This window comes from Monomorium pharaonis, chromosome 5 (genome assembly GCF_013373865.1).
Source record: "Monomorium pharaonis isolate MP-MQ-018 chromosome 5, ASM1337386v2, whole genome shotgun sequence".
Taxonomy (NCBI): Eukaryota; Metazoa; Arthropoda; class Insecta; order Hymenoptera; family Formicidae; genus Monomorium; species Monomorium pharaonis.
The window spans coordinates 28179959-28195657 of record NC_050471.1 but is presented as its reverse complement, the minus strand read 5'-3'; the positions used below and the strand labels follow the sequence as shown (position 1 = coordinate 28195657).

The following is a 15699-nucleotide window of genomic DNA, read 5'->3' as shown; positions in this document are numbered from 1 at the left end:
CCGCGATTGACGTCATGCGAAGTGAGGTTAGGTTGGGTCGCCGACCCCAGCTGCGCGCGGAAGTTCGCCCGGGAAATTTTTAACGGGACGAGTCTTCGTTCCCGATGTAATCCCGTCTTCGGTAAGTCTAAATCTTAAATTATATTATATATAACTTTATATATATGTAACACAAGCCTGTATTATCTCAAAAATTAGCCGATCTGGATCATGTTTTTATTAATAACATCGTGGGACATAGGTTATATCTCACAGATTCGTCAAACGATCGTAGTCGTGTTACTCGGGATTTTCCAAGAATTGATTATGTACTATGTAGACGAGTTGAATGTGAAATACATGCTTATAACTGACTTGTCCTAAGTATTTGCGATCATTGCTTGTATCATATGTATATGTATATGGTTGTTGAAACCGCGAGATCGCTGCGAATAGTTGATTTATAGTCATTGAATTTATATACTTATAACAATGAATTTATCGTGATCAATCATGAAATGGTGAAAAGCAGCTTTGATAAGAAAATATTGAGTATAAATTATTATACATATGTATATAGTAAATAAATGAATAAAGAATTGCAGCACTTTAAATTTTAGCTTTTAACTTAATTATTTTTGAGGGTTTAAGCACGCTTCTACTAATGATAAGAACTTTGCTCTCATGTAAAAATGTTAGATTAAAGATAGATAGATAGATAGAGACAGATGGATAGAGAAAGAGAGAGAGAGAGAGAGAGAGAGAAATTATTGATTCGATTTTAAAGAGAAAATCTTGATATGTGAGTAACTTATATTTTTGTTACTATATTAGCTTTACGTATTATAGATAACCAATTAAAATAGTAATTATAATGGGCGCAAATAAAAAATATATATATAAATAAAACAAATATAATAAATATATTTTATAATACACATTAGGATATTATTGTAAATCAGGGGAAATATATTATAACAACTATTTCTATTAATTCTTAAATGTAAAGTATGTGATAAAATTGAGATATAAGGCATACTTAAAGATACATTAAATGTTTATTACTTATTGTATGTTATACTACTCATATATGTATATATATATATATATATTATATTATATATTATATAATGTATTTAATATACTTTTAAAGTCGCAAAAGTAACATCTAAAAGCGACGAAAGTGTTTACAATTTAACGTCTTAATTTTCTTTATGCTTTTTTGTTTTATTCAAGAAAAAGAATTTTCTATAAATAATCACTCGATCGGCTCCCAAGAATCTCATTTGTGCTTAGTATTTTACGATGTAACGTTCGACAATGAGAAATAAAGTTAAACTTATATTTACAACTGTTTGTAGCCGAGGAGGACTAGAACAAAGGACATTAATAGGATGGCTATGGAATTAGGAAAGTTGGAGATTGCTCCGCTCGCCTTCCAGCAGACGTCCAGCTTGCAATTGGACGCCAATTGGCCGAACTGGCTCTTCAGGAACTCCCAATCGCAAAGACCGACTTGACAGCCACTGTATCGTACTGGTTTCTCCGACAAGTAAAACATTACCTTGTTGCGGTTATTTCTGTCGTTGCATCTGCAATATATTTTTTGCAAAGGTTAAAATTTATTCATATTTATGATAAAATAAGTGCAGAATTTAAAACCGAATTTAAAACTGACTGATTTCGATTGTTTCATCAAAGATAACGCGTATCTGATTTTTTAAAATTTATTTTGAACCTTTGACTGAAACTAGTTTTAGTTGATTAGTTCTTTTATATTTACGTATTTAAGCAATTTCAACTAGGAAAAATATCTTAACCTAATAATATTTATTGACGATTATAGTAAAAAGATTTTTTTTAAATAATAAAGGATTAAATACAATTTGTAAATAATATAGAGATAAGAGACAGAATTAAGAATTCATGTATAAAAACAAAAAATTTTCAAAACTCAGATTTGTAATTACATGATTGATAAATACTATCAAAGTAATTTAAAGTCAATTTAATGTAATTAACTTAAACGATTCTGGTAACGAGCGAATTAAGTCAAAACAAATAATAAAAATCGAGAGAAGCAATAAGAATAATGTACGAATAAATGTTAGAAATAAAAGATGACGAAGTCGTCAGCCCGAGGATAAGGGACGCATTATATTCACTTGTAAAACACCGCGATGAGATTCCCGGCGAAGGGCGATATCATCGATGTGCGCCATTGGCGTCTGGCCATGTCTTTGTAATTATAGGCGGTCAATCGCATTTGATCCTCATTTATGCCCATCGTGGCCAGAAGATTTTGCAGGCTGACGATGTCGCTGAAGTAGAAGATGCCCGCGGGCTCGTTCACCATCTCGTCACGCGCTATATTCCTAATTAAAACATAAATATATCTAAACTCCACCACGTCCTTTTAGATCACAAAATATGAAAATTTCAATGACCCAATTACTGACAGTGTCTCGAATATTGGAAATTCGATCTTAAATTTTTGTTTTTTAATTTCTTTAACAACATTGAAGTTTTACTTTCAATCAGACGTTGTAATTAAGTAGACCCTTTAATAATTTAAACAAAATAAAATACAATTATGTAATAATATAATTTACATATTCAAAAAAGAATTAAAATGTTTAAGTGGATGCTAAAGCTGTCCTGTTTTACCACAATTAAAGTACAGATGGTAACATAATAAGAATTTTATATATATAAAAAAAACGAAAGAAACATTTTTTATTTGTAAATTAAATTAAAAAATTTTTTAATGTTGTTTGAATCATTTGTTTTACTTTTATTTCTTCTTTGATTTTTTTCTCCTAACAATAAGACGAAGAAAAAAATGGATTTACTGTCTAATATTTAATAATTCTGTAAATAGAAAATTTGATGGGACAGCTTTAATAGAATTTTCGTAAATGGAAGTGCAAGAAATGAAACTAAAGTCGCAATACCAGAAATGTCGCATCATATCGTGCAACAGAGGACATCCCAAACGAGTGTTGATATCTCGCCCATAGCCCGCCTTATAATAGTATTCGAGGTCTTCCCTGTACTCCAGAACGCGAAGCTCCTCCTTGCTGAAGACGGCGCACCAGGGTGAGAGTTCGGTGACCGACCAGGCCTTCTGGTATCGACACGCGTCGTACATAGCGTCGATCTTATCTAAAAATATTCCGACATTATTGCTTCTACACGCGTTCAAATATTTAATTTTTCATTCGCAAAAAAATTTTTCTTTAAGTTTTTATTTCAGATGCATATTGAAAAAAAATTTTTATATTAAATACAAGATTTATTTTATCATTGTTCTCTATTTTTAAATAAATATTAGTTAGTATAAAATAATTTCTCTATAAACTTACGAAATATTTCTTTAAATCAAGAGAATGATACTAAAATAAATGAATATATATATAACAAATCTTTTTCTTCGGTGTATCATTTGTCGAATGTAGATTAACGATAATAATTGACGCATGTACAACAATTGTTTAGTACCAGCAGAAATATTGTACAGAAAACCAAGCCGCCTGCTGACGTTCTTCTGAAGATTTTGGAACTCCGGTCCATTGTCGAATCTGTTCCGTTCTACATTCTCGAATGACCCATCTTTCTCTTCGTTATTCCACACGCCGCATGTTTTGTACGCCTGTAAAATTGATCAGGTCAGATATACCGAGGAAAACTCGGGCGAGTCGACTCTTCGCGATCTGTCCTAAATCAAATATAAATTTCTTTATAAAAAAGAAATTAGAAATAAATTCTTTTAATTATTCAGTTTCCAAAAGTACTTGAAATTCGAAAGCTTCTCTAATTTATATTCAAGTTTTAAATTTATCGGGCAAGATTTTGTCATGTTTTTTTTATTGATTCTTTAAATTCTCTTGCCATCTTTCTTTCTCTTTTAAAAATATTTTATACGTATTTAAAGAAGCCTATTAGATAGTTTAATTATTTATACGCTTGTCTTGTATTACTTTTAATATATACAAGAATATATTTAAAAACAATATTAAACAATTCGATTAAAGACACATTAGAATATAAGTACATTTCTCGTAGTATTTATCGAGATTTTATGAGATTAATTTTTTTAAATTATAATACATTATTTGTAAATCTTTAATTCTTTTAACTAAAAGAAAAAGACATACTTACGCTAAGTAAAGTGTCGTTGAGGGAAGTCTCTTCCGGTAGCACGGCGGATCTGCTACCAAATAGGCCTTCCATGAAAGATGTCATGCTGTCACGAGCTTCGGTAGCACGGAACTAGAAATCAATCGTGTCCTATATCGTCTTTATCGCTTCGTGATTTAGTCAATGTTTATCGACGTTTGCTTAATAGAATCCAGTTAATTAACGTGCATTTCAGACCATATAATTTGCGGCAGAGTTTAAGATAAAATTATAATTAAGTGAATTGTAAATCTTATTAGAAATCGAGTCTGTATCGACAAGTATAATCGAAAAAGAAGATTATTGAATCTTAATATATTTAAAATAATTTTATCTTTGTTTTTAAATATCTAAAAATATTGTAATTTTAAACGATATTTAGATTTAAAACACTGAAACGCTCAGAGCTGTTAAAGATTTCAGTTTTAAACGGTTCAGTGTTAAAAAAATTGCGATACAGAAATACAATTTATTTTATTAAATGCTTCTTTTTTAGTAACCGACGTGATAAATTATTGTAAAGAGATACCTTGTAATTGGTGGATGTGATGTTGTGACGATCGGGAAGCAACAGCTCTGGGAAATTGCTCTGCAACCTTCTTGCCAGCAGCTTCATGTCCTCCACCCCTTGTGGCGTCAGGATTTCCGCCCGTTGTGGCAACAAATAATCGTCCAGCTTCCATCTTCGTAGGTTCTCGAGATCTCGATTGCACATGTGACCCTCTGCGCGACAAACGAGACGTTTCGAAAATCGGACGAGGGAAGTCGTGCGCGAAGTGATGATAATTTAAACGCGACGTGAAAACACCGTCGTTTGCCATTCAATTTTCACAAGTTTGTGCGAAAACAAATATCAATCCGTGCGGAAAGTTTTAATTTAATCGTTCAAGTTAGTAAATAGGTCTCACGAGAGAAGTGCTTTTCCCGACTAAACCTCGAGGATTACGCAAAATTACGAAATGAGAAAAATATTGTTGAATTTGGCAAAATTTCTAAAGTAATTAAAAAATTATATCGATACAGAATTCAATAAATAAATGTAAATTTAATAAATCTTTTACGCGCATAAATTATATTAAAATGTAGAAGAAAGGCTCTGAAATAGTCCACGTATGACGATGCAAAAGAAGAAAAAGTGAAAGTAAATTTTACATAAGAAGTATGAAAAGTAGATATGAGAAAGATAAGGCCGACTCACCTTTGCGCGCTTCATGATTCTGAAGTATCTGGTCTTTGAGATCGTTTAAGGAGCGGATGTTCTGGATTTCCTGCGTGTTCGGGCAACGGGTGCCGTGTGCCGCGAGCATCCAGATTTGCACCGGTCGGCAATCTGTCGAATATACACAATCATATATACAATCTGATTTTCGTCTCGTGTGTAATGAAAACAAAATGGTATTCCACATTCGAAACTACAGTGCCGGTAAAGTGTGGCAATCAATTTTCTTTCTCGATGCCTTACACATGCTAAGAAAAGTTTTCCGTTTTTTTTTTTTTAGTTTTCTTCTTTCAAGTTACGCTTATTTTTGCAATTGATGAATAAATAATTAAAATACACTTGTTATTTATTTGATTTAAGTCAAAATAAAAATTCTATTCACTTATTACTTTGAAAATTTTCCTCAATTCAATTTTATAATATTCTTCGAGAAAATGTGAATTCTTTTTCAAATAAATGATAATGAAATTTTTTCTAAGATTTGTGATAAATATATTTTAAGACTGTTATCAAGGAAATATTTCTCTATTGAAAATAACCGTTACTTATAAGGAAAGAACGCGCTCGTCTCCACTTTTCCAATGTAAATTAACTTTAATCTCGATTCAACCTTTCTCCTTATCTTTCGCCTAAGTTCTAAGAATTAGAAGGAGTAAGATGAATCAAGATTAAGGTCAATTTACGTTAGCGACACGTTACACTGCGGGCGTAATAAGTCCGACAAGTCTAGTAGATGAAGGAAAAAAGTCGACGAATATTGATCGTTTCCATCAGAGGGAGGGTCCATCCAAGTCGTCGATCCGGCGATTTCCGGTGTTATACTCACTCGGCACCGTCTGGAACCGGGTCTTGCCGCCGTGAACGAAGTGGTACGCGGTCTTCGTGGCCAGGTACAGGTACGGGTCATCCTCGTCCGCGAAGCAGAAGTCAACGTCGCGCGCGAGCACGCGGACGCTCGGGGATGCCAGGAGCGACGCGGCCAGCAGCAGCAACGACAACGCGGACATCGTGCGGTGAATGAATCGCGTGGCCCCTGCGTGAGACAAGAATAACAATTAGAACGGTGTCTTTCTCGGTTTACAAATTACCTAAACGGGGGAAATGTAGGACAAAACGCTGACTAAAACGCCAACTGAGCGCAGGAAGCGCAAGATTTCCTCTTGAAGCTTCGATTTGCATTGAATGTAAGAGGATTTTTGTGAAGCACTGAATGGCCGGATGGCGTAAGAACACGCCATTTTTTTTTTTTTTACAAACGATGTTAAGGATGCGTCACGCATATTTTTTAAATATAATAAAGATTTGGCAGAGATTTTCTATTCAGATATGTAATCTAATGGAAAAATATAATTATAGATGATTAAAAAAAAACCTAAATTTGTATAATTAATTCAATTTATTTGTTATTAAAAATTAAATTATTTTAAAAAGACAAAAATCCTAAATAAACTTTTAAAATCCTTATAAAAATGTAATGCAGTATTAAATTGGCCAATAATTATTGCTTATTTTGAGTATTAAAAGTACTGATAACAGTATTTTAAACATTTAAAATAAGTAATTACTAGTCAATTTATCACTGCCTAGTATTACATTTTTATAAAAGAAGTAGTCAAGTGTACAAAATGATTTACGTAAAGTTTCGACGTAAATTTCGCTTTTTTCATTTTATTTACAGAACAGTTAAGCTCAGAATCGCAGTGAAATCGTTATTTCGTTTATTGCACGCTTTAACAGGGGTGTGTCTCGAGACAGCAGATAATAAATTAATTAATTCTTCCTCGCCCCCACGCGATGATAATCGCGGCGAAATTTCGCCGAGTGTTTAGATAAACGCCGCTGAGTTTCACGGAGCGCATTCGGAATAGTAGCGCAAATTTCGCGGAGTACCTAGGTAAGGGGTTTTCCCCTCCTACCCTCGCGTGAAATGCACATTCCCACGGCCGTTAATTTCTCGCTGATCCCAGCGAAACGCTCTTCGCGGAAAAAGCGATTTTCCTTTCGCGTTCCGCGGACCTCGTCGTAAACCTACATTTCGCCGGCGCGCGCGCGCGCGCGCGCGCGTGGCTGACGACATCGCGGAATGTAACTTATTACTACAACCCGGAGGAGAGCTAGCGTAACGTTGTGTAGCTCTCTTGGCGATTACATAACCGGAAGCGTTCGCGTATATACTCGCGGCGCACGTTCGCGCCGGCCGGTGTGATGTACGTGCGAGTATTAACGCGATAAATTAGCGGTAAGACGATAACGCGGGTGAAACGAGGCCCGCGAGAGTTGTTACCGTGGCACACAGGCGGCGCAGGCTTCACTCCTTTTATCTCCTTTATCTCCGCGATTTGGATAATCGGGGATTATTTCGTGTACGTGGCGCGGGCCGCGACCTACGAGTCGGGAGGGCGGCCCTTAATTTTAAGATTCGAATTAAAATATTTTTAATTCCATTTTCGTTCCCGTTAATTAAATATGTCTCCCTGATGACAAATTTCAAGTCGTGTTTGGAATTATTAAAGATTTTGAACGTTTTGACGATTTTCGAGTGAATCGTTCGAAAGGCAGAGGAAGAAATAAAAGATTTTGATTTCTTAAGATTAAACACCCCTTTTTATGATAGAGATTAAAATCGATAATTTCGAAGTTAACTACAATTGTCGAGCACCTCGCGCGCGAAAGTGATTCCGATCGAGGTCGCCGGGATCGTCATCAACAGAAATAAGAAATAAGCACATGTTTCACACCTTCACGCCTTGTTACGTATTAGAGAACTACAAAATTTTACATACATATAATATGTATAAATATATACATTAAAATTATATATATATATATAAATTTATAAAATCATATTTACACAATAGAAAATTAGAAAGTAGGAAGCGTCTTTACTTTTCCTACTTTTCATTTTTGAATGTGATTTTAATTTTCACACTTTTCCAAATAAACCATCAATTCACATCTAAAGTTAGACGCAATCGAAAAACGCAATGTTTAATTTCACGATATTAAAATGTTTCGCTTCCCTGTTCTTGAAAAAGCTTTAGGCACTTTAAGCCTGAATGCAATTTGAAGCATTTAAAAAAAACGGAAGAAATGCAAAACATTTTTAATAAAATCAAGCGCTTCTTTTTTGAGAATCGTGCGGATATCTTTCCAAGAAAATAGTCCCGAAGCGGCGAGCCTCGATTCTAGGCTTTTTCAAAATTACCAGACGTCCCGGGGGACGCGCTTTCGAGGAAGAGAAAGAGCCGGGGATCCGTCTTGCGCTCTCGGAGTCTCTAAGGAGCCAGCTTCCGGGAGAGGGTGATATATACGCGCGGAGATGAACGCGCAAGGCCAAGGCCGCGGAAGAGAAAAAAAGAGAGAGAGAGAGAGAAAGAGAGAGACGCGCGAGAAGATGGTAAAATTGCGCTATGCGCGTGATACAATGGTGTATGTACGTACTTGAAAGAGAAACCGGTTTCCGAGTCCCGCAGCGTCCGCAACGCGACGGGGAGGAGAACCTCCCCTCTAGGGGGAAGTATATACGTACGTAACATCTTCGAGATCTCGCGGGCGAGCGATCGGCGACGCCACCGATCCAGAAATAGCCCGAACGTAATAGCTGGCGATAACGTAATTGACAAACGGCGCGATTAGCGCGGAGAGACTTCTTCTTTCGCTTCTTCTTCTACTTCATCTTATACGGGCGTACGTACGTACGTGCCGCATACTTGGCCTACTTACGCTTAATTTCTTTCGTCGAGCGGAGCCACCACGCCACGCGAAGTGCCGCGCAAGTCCGCCGGCTGCAATCTCGTTTCAATGCGAAATCCATTACACCGCCTTGCACCGCCCCGGGCGTTGCTTCGCCGTCGCGCCACGAGGAAGATTATGTTCGTTATTTATAGAGGGAATGTATAATTAAGCATGTTATTGTACGAGCGTCGATTGTTGTTATGGAAGGAATTATAGATGCGCCGTCGTGGTGGCTTTTCTCTCCAATAATCCGGTGATTACTGGAACAATTCTAGACTTATGGTCAGAAGAAAGAAGGAACAAAATCGTGCATTTTCGCGATCAAGCAGCATCGATTCTCTTTTTCTTATCCGTCTCACTTTATCCGTCTATTGTTCTCTTGTCTTGAATAAAAAGTTGGTGTGAAGTAAAGTTAAGCTGGATTTTCAGTACACGATATTTATAATAAATATTCGTAAATATGTATTACACCATTTGTTTTTAAAAGTATTGTATAAATATTTTTATGACACCGCATAAATCTTCGTCGTAAATCTTTACGATCTGTTTTTGTTATCCAAGATCATAAAAATATTTATGAAGTTTTTTGCAAATATTATGGTTGTAAAATATTAAAGACTTGTCGATTGACTGCGATAGAAGTCATTTAAGGATTAGGACGAAAAGATTATTATAAATTAAAGATTAGAATTTCATAATTATCAAGGAAAGAAAGAGAGATTTTAGGACGTTCCAAAAAAAAAAAGAAAAGTCAAGTTGATCAGTTGAACGTCCTTATAAAAATATAATATTGGCCAGTAATTATTACCCGTTTTGAATATTAAAGTTATTAATAACAGCGCTTTTAATATTCAAAATAAGTATTAATTAAAAATATACACCAATTTAATACCAGCCAGTATTACATTTTTATACGAGAAGTAAAAAAAAAAAGATCTTTTAATGATACAAATCTACATAAATGTGACTTTAAACCTCGTGATGCGCACGTTCCACCAGCTTTACATATCACCGTTGACGTTTGTACTTCAGAAAAGCGCACCCAGCCCAGATCGAAGGCATATGAATATTCATATCGAAGAAAATGCAGCCGCAGCGGACGGATGACGGTGTTGGAATGTGCAACGCAGAGAGCTGACGTGTAGCGTTGCTCGCGAGAGAGGACATTTGCCGCAATGACAGGAACGAATTGTCGGTGCTGTGTACGCGCGACGCGATCTGTCATAGTCGTTTTATGAACAAACAGCAGATTGCGAACGGTTATCCTTCGCCGCCGTAACAATGCACGGAAAGAGAATTACTCTTTTTCTACTCAAATTGAAACTTGTGTATTCAAATTAACGCGATCCTTGTTTCATATATAAACAACAATATATAATTTTCTTAGAGGAATTTGAAAATCTTGAATTTTAAGATATTATAGTCTTATTTCAATACCATAGTATTACTTAAAAAATATGATATAATTGTTTTGATAATTTTATTTTAAGAAAATTATAATCTTCGATTTAAACGTGTAGTATTTTCTATCCAATATTTTTTCTTTTCCATGCAAGAAAATTATTCTTAAATAACAAGAATATTATTATATAAAATTTTGAAATAAATCTTCACTCAAGTAAATCTTTTTGATTTGACGCGATATAATCTCATTTCAAGATTTCGGTTTTGAAACTGGAGATATTGTTAAAATAAGAATATTCTTTTTTTCTATGTGGGAATACTGTTGTGAAACAATCGATGTGTCGTCGTGTCTACAAAACCGCTGAATACAAGAAACGTTCGTGTACAATTTAGAGGCCTATAAATTATGTAACTAATTCTTAGCTCTGTACGTAGAAAAGATTGCGAGGGCTCGTTTCTAGAATTTGCCCTCGAAACCATGACAGCTGTTCACTAAAGGTGTTTGGCATTTTTATTTTATGGTAAAATAATTATGATTAGAAGTTTTATTTTGTAAATTACTGCTACATGTATGATCAGGATTGGATAAATTTGTATTTTTGTTTAACTAAATTAAGTTAAAGTTGATGACTTACAAAATAAATTTAGCTGCGTTAAAAGCAAGAAACAAAATCGAATTAACTCGAATACAATTAAAAGTTGATGTTAAAAAGCATTATTTTTCTCATAATCTTTCAAACTCAGATTAAAAAACAAAGCAATTAAAATATTAATTGTTCACTATAAATATTGTGATAATGGCAACCCCTTTTTTTCCTCGACAGTGTTAAACAATGTGGACTGCAAAAGTTTTTTCAATTACTGTAATTAAAAACTTTAATTAAAGAAGTACAATTACATAATTATAAATATGAAAAACGGAACTGATAAAATTAGAATGAAATTCCACGTTGTCCTATCGTGCCTTTGAGAAATAAACTCTGAGAAGGAAAATCCTCTCCGTGTAGGTCTACCTTGTAATTCTTAATGACGGTGCCGTCGTCATCGTCGTCATATTGCCGTCGCGCAAGTCTACTTAATGTGCCGTAAAGGAGCTGTCGCCGAGAGTTACAGAACAAGTCTGCAGAATTTACATGCGTTATCTAACGATTCTATAACACATAAATTTTTTATCGATTGACCCTGTTGTTCGACATACTTTGCAAAGGATCGCGGGGCTCTCCTTGGTACGCTTGTGCTAAACGTGTCCGCGTCACGATTTTTAAATCCTTGAATCTCCTTTTACATTCCGCAAAATTATTACCATCACCATTGAATATCTTTTTTTTATACGTCCTCTCTTTAAAATTATTCACAAATCTCTCCAAGTGCCCTCTCGGTGGGATTTCTCCTCTGATCTTCGAACGTCTGTTTTTGTCCCCCGTTTTTGGGGAGGAGGGAAATCCATTAAATCGAGTGTTTTTCAACAGCGATTCCCTCCCGATTGCGGGGGCATCACGTACGGCAATAAAATGCCGGGACGATAGACGGCGGCGGCGCGCGCCCGCGACAATTGTTCACGAAAGTAGGACGACGGCGTTGGTCACGCTCGATGGTTCCCGAGAGCAGGAGAGCAGCGTACGGTAATTATTCGCATTTTGCGCGTGTTCGTTCCAGCTCGAAGTCCGCTCGATATCGAACCGCGTCGGCGGCGGCTCGGTGGATCGGCGATCCTCGGAATCGAAAGCGAAAAGCGCCTCGCGGCGCACTTTCGCGATCGCGAGGATTTCCACGGACGTCCCAGTCGCGTGCGTGCGTGCGTATGAGAGAGGGGGATGGAGAGGGAGAGAGATACGCGCATAATATTTAATTCGGAGCGCGAATTAAATCATCAACGCGCGAGTTGAAGCGTGATACGGTAATTTCGCACGTTAACTAAGGTCGCGAGTCGAGCGCTTCCGGATTAATTCATCGTCTATTCGCGGGATCGCCTGGGAATCGCGAGATTTTAGATTTCAGATCTCCCGCGGTCTCGGAACGCGGGGAAGTTGGTTAACTGGGAGACGCTTGATAAGAAAAAGATGAGAGACTCCAGAGATCCGAACGCCTCCGAGTCCAGCTGTTCAAACACTCCGCCCGTTTGAACGTTCAATTTGTAATTTATCTCTGGAGCTCGCGGAAATTTTAGGATTCAAGTCTCGAGCGGGCGAGAACACCGGCAAACAGACGTAAAAACTGTCACCCTATAGTAGCACAAAACATTGGCGCAATATTGGGAAGTAATGTAAAGGCAATATTTTCAATATTGGTCCAATGTTGTAAAGTAGACGCTTCACCTTATTTAGCCAATTTGTCTAAGCAGTAATATTGGTTCAATATTGGTTCAACATTGGGCCAATGTTGAACCAATTAATTTTTTATATGGGACATTAATTGCATTCTAATGTGGAATCAATATTTTATGACCAGTATTGACGTTACATTGGGAAAACATTGGCCAATGCACTCCCAATGTTTAGCCAATATTAGCCAATGTATTGTGCTACTTGAGATCCGAGAGTCGAGACTAATAATTTTGTGATCGAAGTTTCTAACGACTGAGATCAGCTTCGCACGCGTAGAAGTAGAACAGTTTAGTGGACTTCGAAGTGGATATTTCAACGATTACCTTGTGATTCTAATGGAAGAGCTATATTCCGTGTCTATCCGCATCTTCAATTCGATACGAACCTCCCGCGGCACAGATTTCGCGAGAAACACACGGAAGCTCCGTGATTCGGAGTAAACATCGAACGGTCTTCATTTCACGTTCATTTCCATCAAGATCGATTCATCATGATTGATACGCGGACCCACCTTAACCGGACATATCTTGTTTATCTTCGTTAATGCATTCCCCTACACGCCCCTAAATTCTTTGACCCATTTATCGGAACGGCTTCTGTCTTTGAATCATAAATACCTCGTGCCGAACTCAAATCGACGCGGGTAGCCCCTTATAAAAATTGACCGGTGTAATTATTACTTATTTTTTATATATTGAAAGCACTATCGTTGATACTTTTAATCATAAAAATAAGTAATAATTAAACGGCACCGTCCACAAATATTTATTAAGTCTATAATTTTACTAGAGAAAAGTCACTAATACTGCTATCTTTGGGTAGTATTTTTTAAGCAAAAGTTGAAAATTAAACTTAAACGTAAACTAGACAGTCTTTCGTTAAATGGTAGCAGTTTTTATATTTGATTCTGTTCTATATTTTTTATAATAATTACCGTTTTTATTAACTTATCGTAAAATGTCTGAGAAATTAAGCCCCAAAACTACTGGTTATTCTTTGATTCTCCATTTCTTGATAATTATGGAACTTGCACGAAGAAATTCATTCATTCAAATTTCACATTTTTGCTCTTAAAGAATTCATTTTCGACAAATAATCATATAAAAATAAGTGAAGAAAAGTGTTTCGAAATATATCTCAAGATAAACATGGGGCAAACTTAAATAAAATGGAAAGTTTAACTGTCAGTATCGATCATTGAATATTATATGCAAATGTTACAGAGAAGTTCTTTTAGATACGTGACAAAATAATTAATGTCTTGCAAATAGTTTACACGAAAAAAAATTACTCTTATGTATTCAAATTAACGCGATCCTTGTTTCATATATAAGCAACAATATATAATTTTCTTAGAAGAATTTGAAAATCTTAAATTTCAAGATATTATAGTCTTATTTCAATACTATAAGTATTATTTTAAAAATATGATATAATTGTTTTGATAATTTTATTCTAAGAAAATTATAATCTTCGATTTAAACATGTAGTATTTTCTATCCAATATTTTTTTTTTCCATTCAAGAAAATTATTCTTAAATAATAAGAATATTATTTTTTTGGTTAAAATATATAAAATTTTAAAATAAATCTTCATTCAAGTAAATCTTTTTAATTTAACACAATTATAATCTCATTTCAAAATTTCCGTTTTGAAACTTTAGATATTGTCAAAAGAATATTCTTTTTTTCTGCGTATAAATATTCGACAAGAAGACATCTTAAAATTGATTTAAAGTTCTTAGCACAAAGATATTTAATTATATCTCAGATATATTTTAAATATAGTTACTGTACTCCCGGTATTTCGGCGATCATTCTCTATCTAGCATATTATTGAATAAACCACAATTAAAGCGGTAACAAGATTAACGAGCGAAGCAACTGAGAATTCAGAGATTATCGTATACGTACGGAGATTCAGGAATGAGCTCGTTACCACGGAGAAGTGAATCCAGAAGAAGAGTATCCGGGACGCCGAGGAGCCAGAGGCTCGGAACGGTCAACTCACTCGGACGGGGAGAATTCGATGGTCCAAGGAAGATGCGGGTCGAATAGTCCTTTGCTCAGTAATAGAAAAACCGGGAAAAGAAACGAATTGCTACAAGGATCGTAACGGGGAACGGGAAGGATGCTGTCCGACGCGGACAATGTAAAACGTGCGCACCTTCGCGCGATCGCGAGGTACCGTTTTCCAGGCCGCCGTACGCCGCGGCGGTTCGTGTCGCACTGATGCCGCGCGCGAGGTCGTCGAGCCTCGTTGCCTCCTGGGTAACCGACTGCACCTAGGCACCGACGCCTGGTGTCTCGTGCTCAAATCGCGCGTCACGCGATCTCTTCGACCCGTCAGTTAACGCGACCCGGTTAAGGACCCGTCGGTTAGGGCGTCGCCGCTCTCGCCCCAATTTAATTATCTAGGTGGCTAGGGCTTTCCAAAAATAAAGAGGTAATTAGGGGTGTCAAGGAGAGCGCGTAAAAATCGCGATAAAAAATGTTACGTAATGATCACGCGGAAGCAAAACAGAGCGCGGAAAGCTTGGGAAGATGGGAGGAGTGATTAACTGGAACAGATATCCTTCACTTTCTTTATTGATCAAACAAGTGTTTATTGTACTGTAATATACGAATTGTTTTAGCCTTTCTTTATATTTGCGACAGAGGGGCTTCCTTTTCGTCGCTTTGTTTCAATGATTCTCACGATATATCGAGAATTTGTAATTGTACGTACAGTTGGAATTTTTGTGATGCGCCACAACTTTTCGACTGCTTCCCAAGTTCGTTGCACAGTAAGTGACGCGTCTACTGTCATTTATAAACAAGTGAAAAGAATATTACGTTAATTCGGAATTTTCATTGATA

The 15699-nt window shown here is 36.1% G+C and overlaps 1 protein-coding gene and 1 long non-coding RNA gene across 3 annotated transcripts; one reads left to right on the top strand and one right to left on the bottom strand.

Moving 5' to 3' along the window:
- Positions 1–1577, top strand: LOC118645858. Its single transcript, XR_004963486.1, has 2 exons — positions 1–121; positions 1341–1577. It is a non-coding gene; the product is annotated as an uncharacterized LOC118645858 (long non-coding RNA).
- LOC105836918 (multiple inositol polyphosphate phosphatase 1) lies at positions 880–15107 on the bottom strand. 2 transcript variants are annotated; one of them, XM_012681285.3, is made up of 9 exons: positions 14755–15107; positions 6204–6410; positions 5357–5488; positions 4688–4881; positions 4141–4251; positions 3481–3631; positions 2934–3144; positions 2145–2354; positions 880–1571 (listed from the first exon to the last, which is right to left on the bottom strand). In XM_012681285.3, the coding sequence occupies exons 2-9, from the start codon at positions 6382–6384 to the stop codon at positions 1325–1327; spliced, it is 1437 nt and encodes a 478-aa protein (XP_012536739.1). In that variant the 5' UTR covers positions 6385–6410; positions 14755–15107; the 3' UTR covers positions 880–1324. The 2 variants fall into 2 exon arrangements, with proteins under 2 accessions (XP_012536739.1, XP_012536740.2); XM_012681286.3 differs by lacking the exon at positions 14755–15107 and adding an exon at positions 10088–10352.
- Positions 15108–15699: the final 592 nt, after the last annotated feature.

What these genes read in the sequence shown, in the direction of transcription:
- LOC105836918 (XM_012681286.3), bottom strand. Translation starts at nt 10,337, where the DNA reads ATGACAGATCGCGTCGCGCGTACACAGCACCGACAATTCGTTCCTGTC. An exon ending in TGGAACGTGCGCATCACGAG is followed by an intron (nt 6,411 to 10,087) that starts GTTTAAAGTCAC and finishes TGTCTCACGCAG; the next exon opens with GGGCCACGCGATTCATTCAC. An exon ending in TCACATCCACCAATTACAAG is followed by an intron (nt 4,252 to 4,687) that starts GTATCTCTTTAC and finishes ATTGATTTCTAG; the next exon opens with TTCCGTGCTACCGAAGCTCG.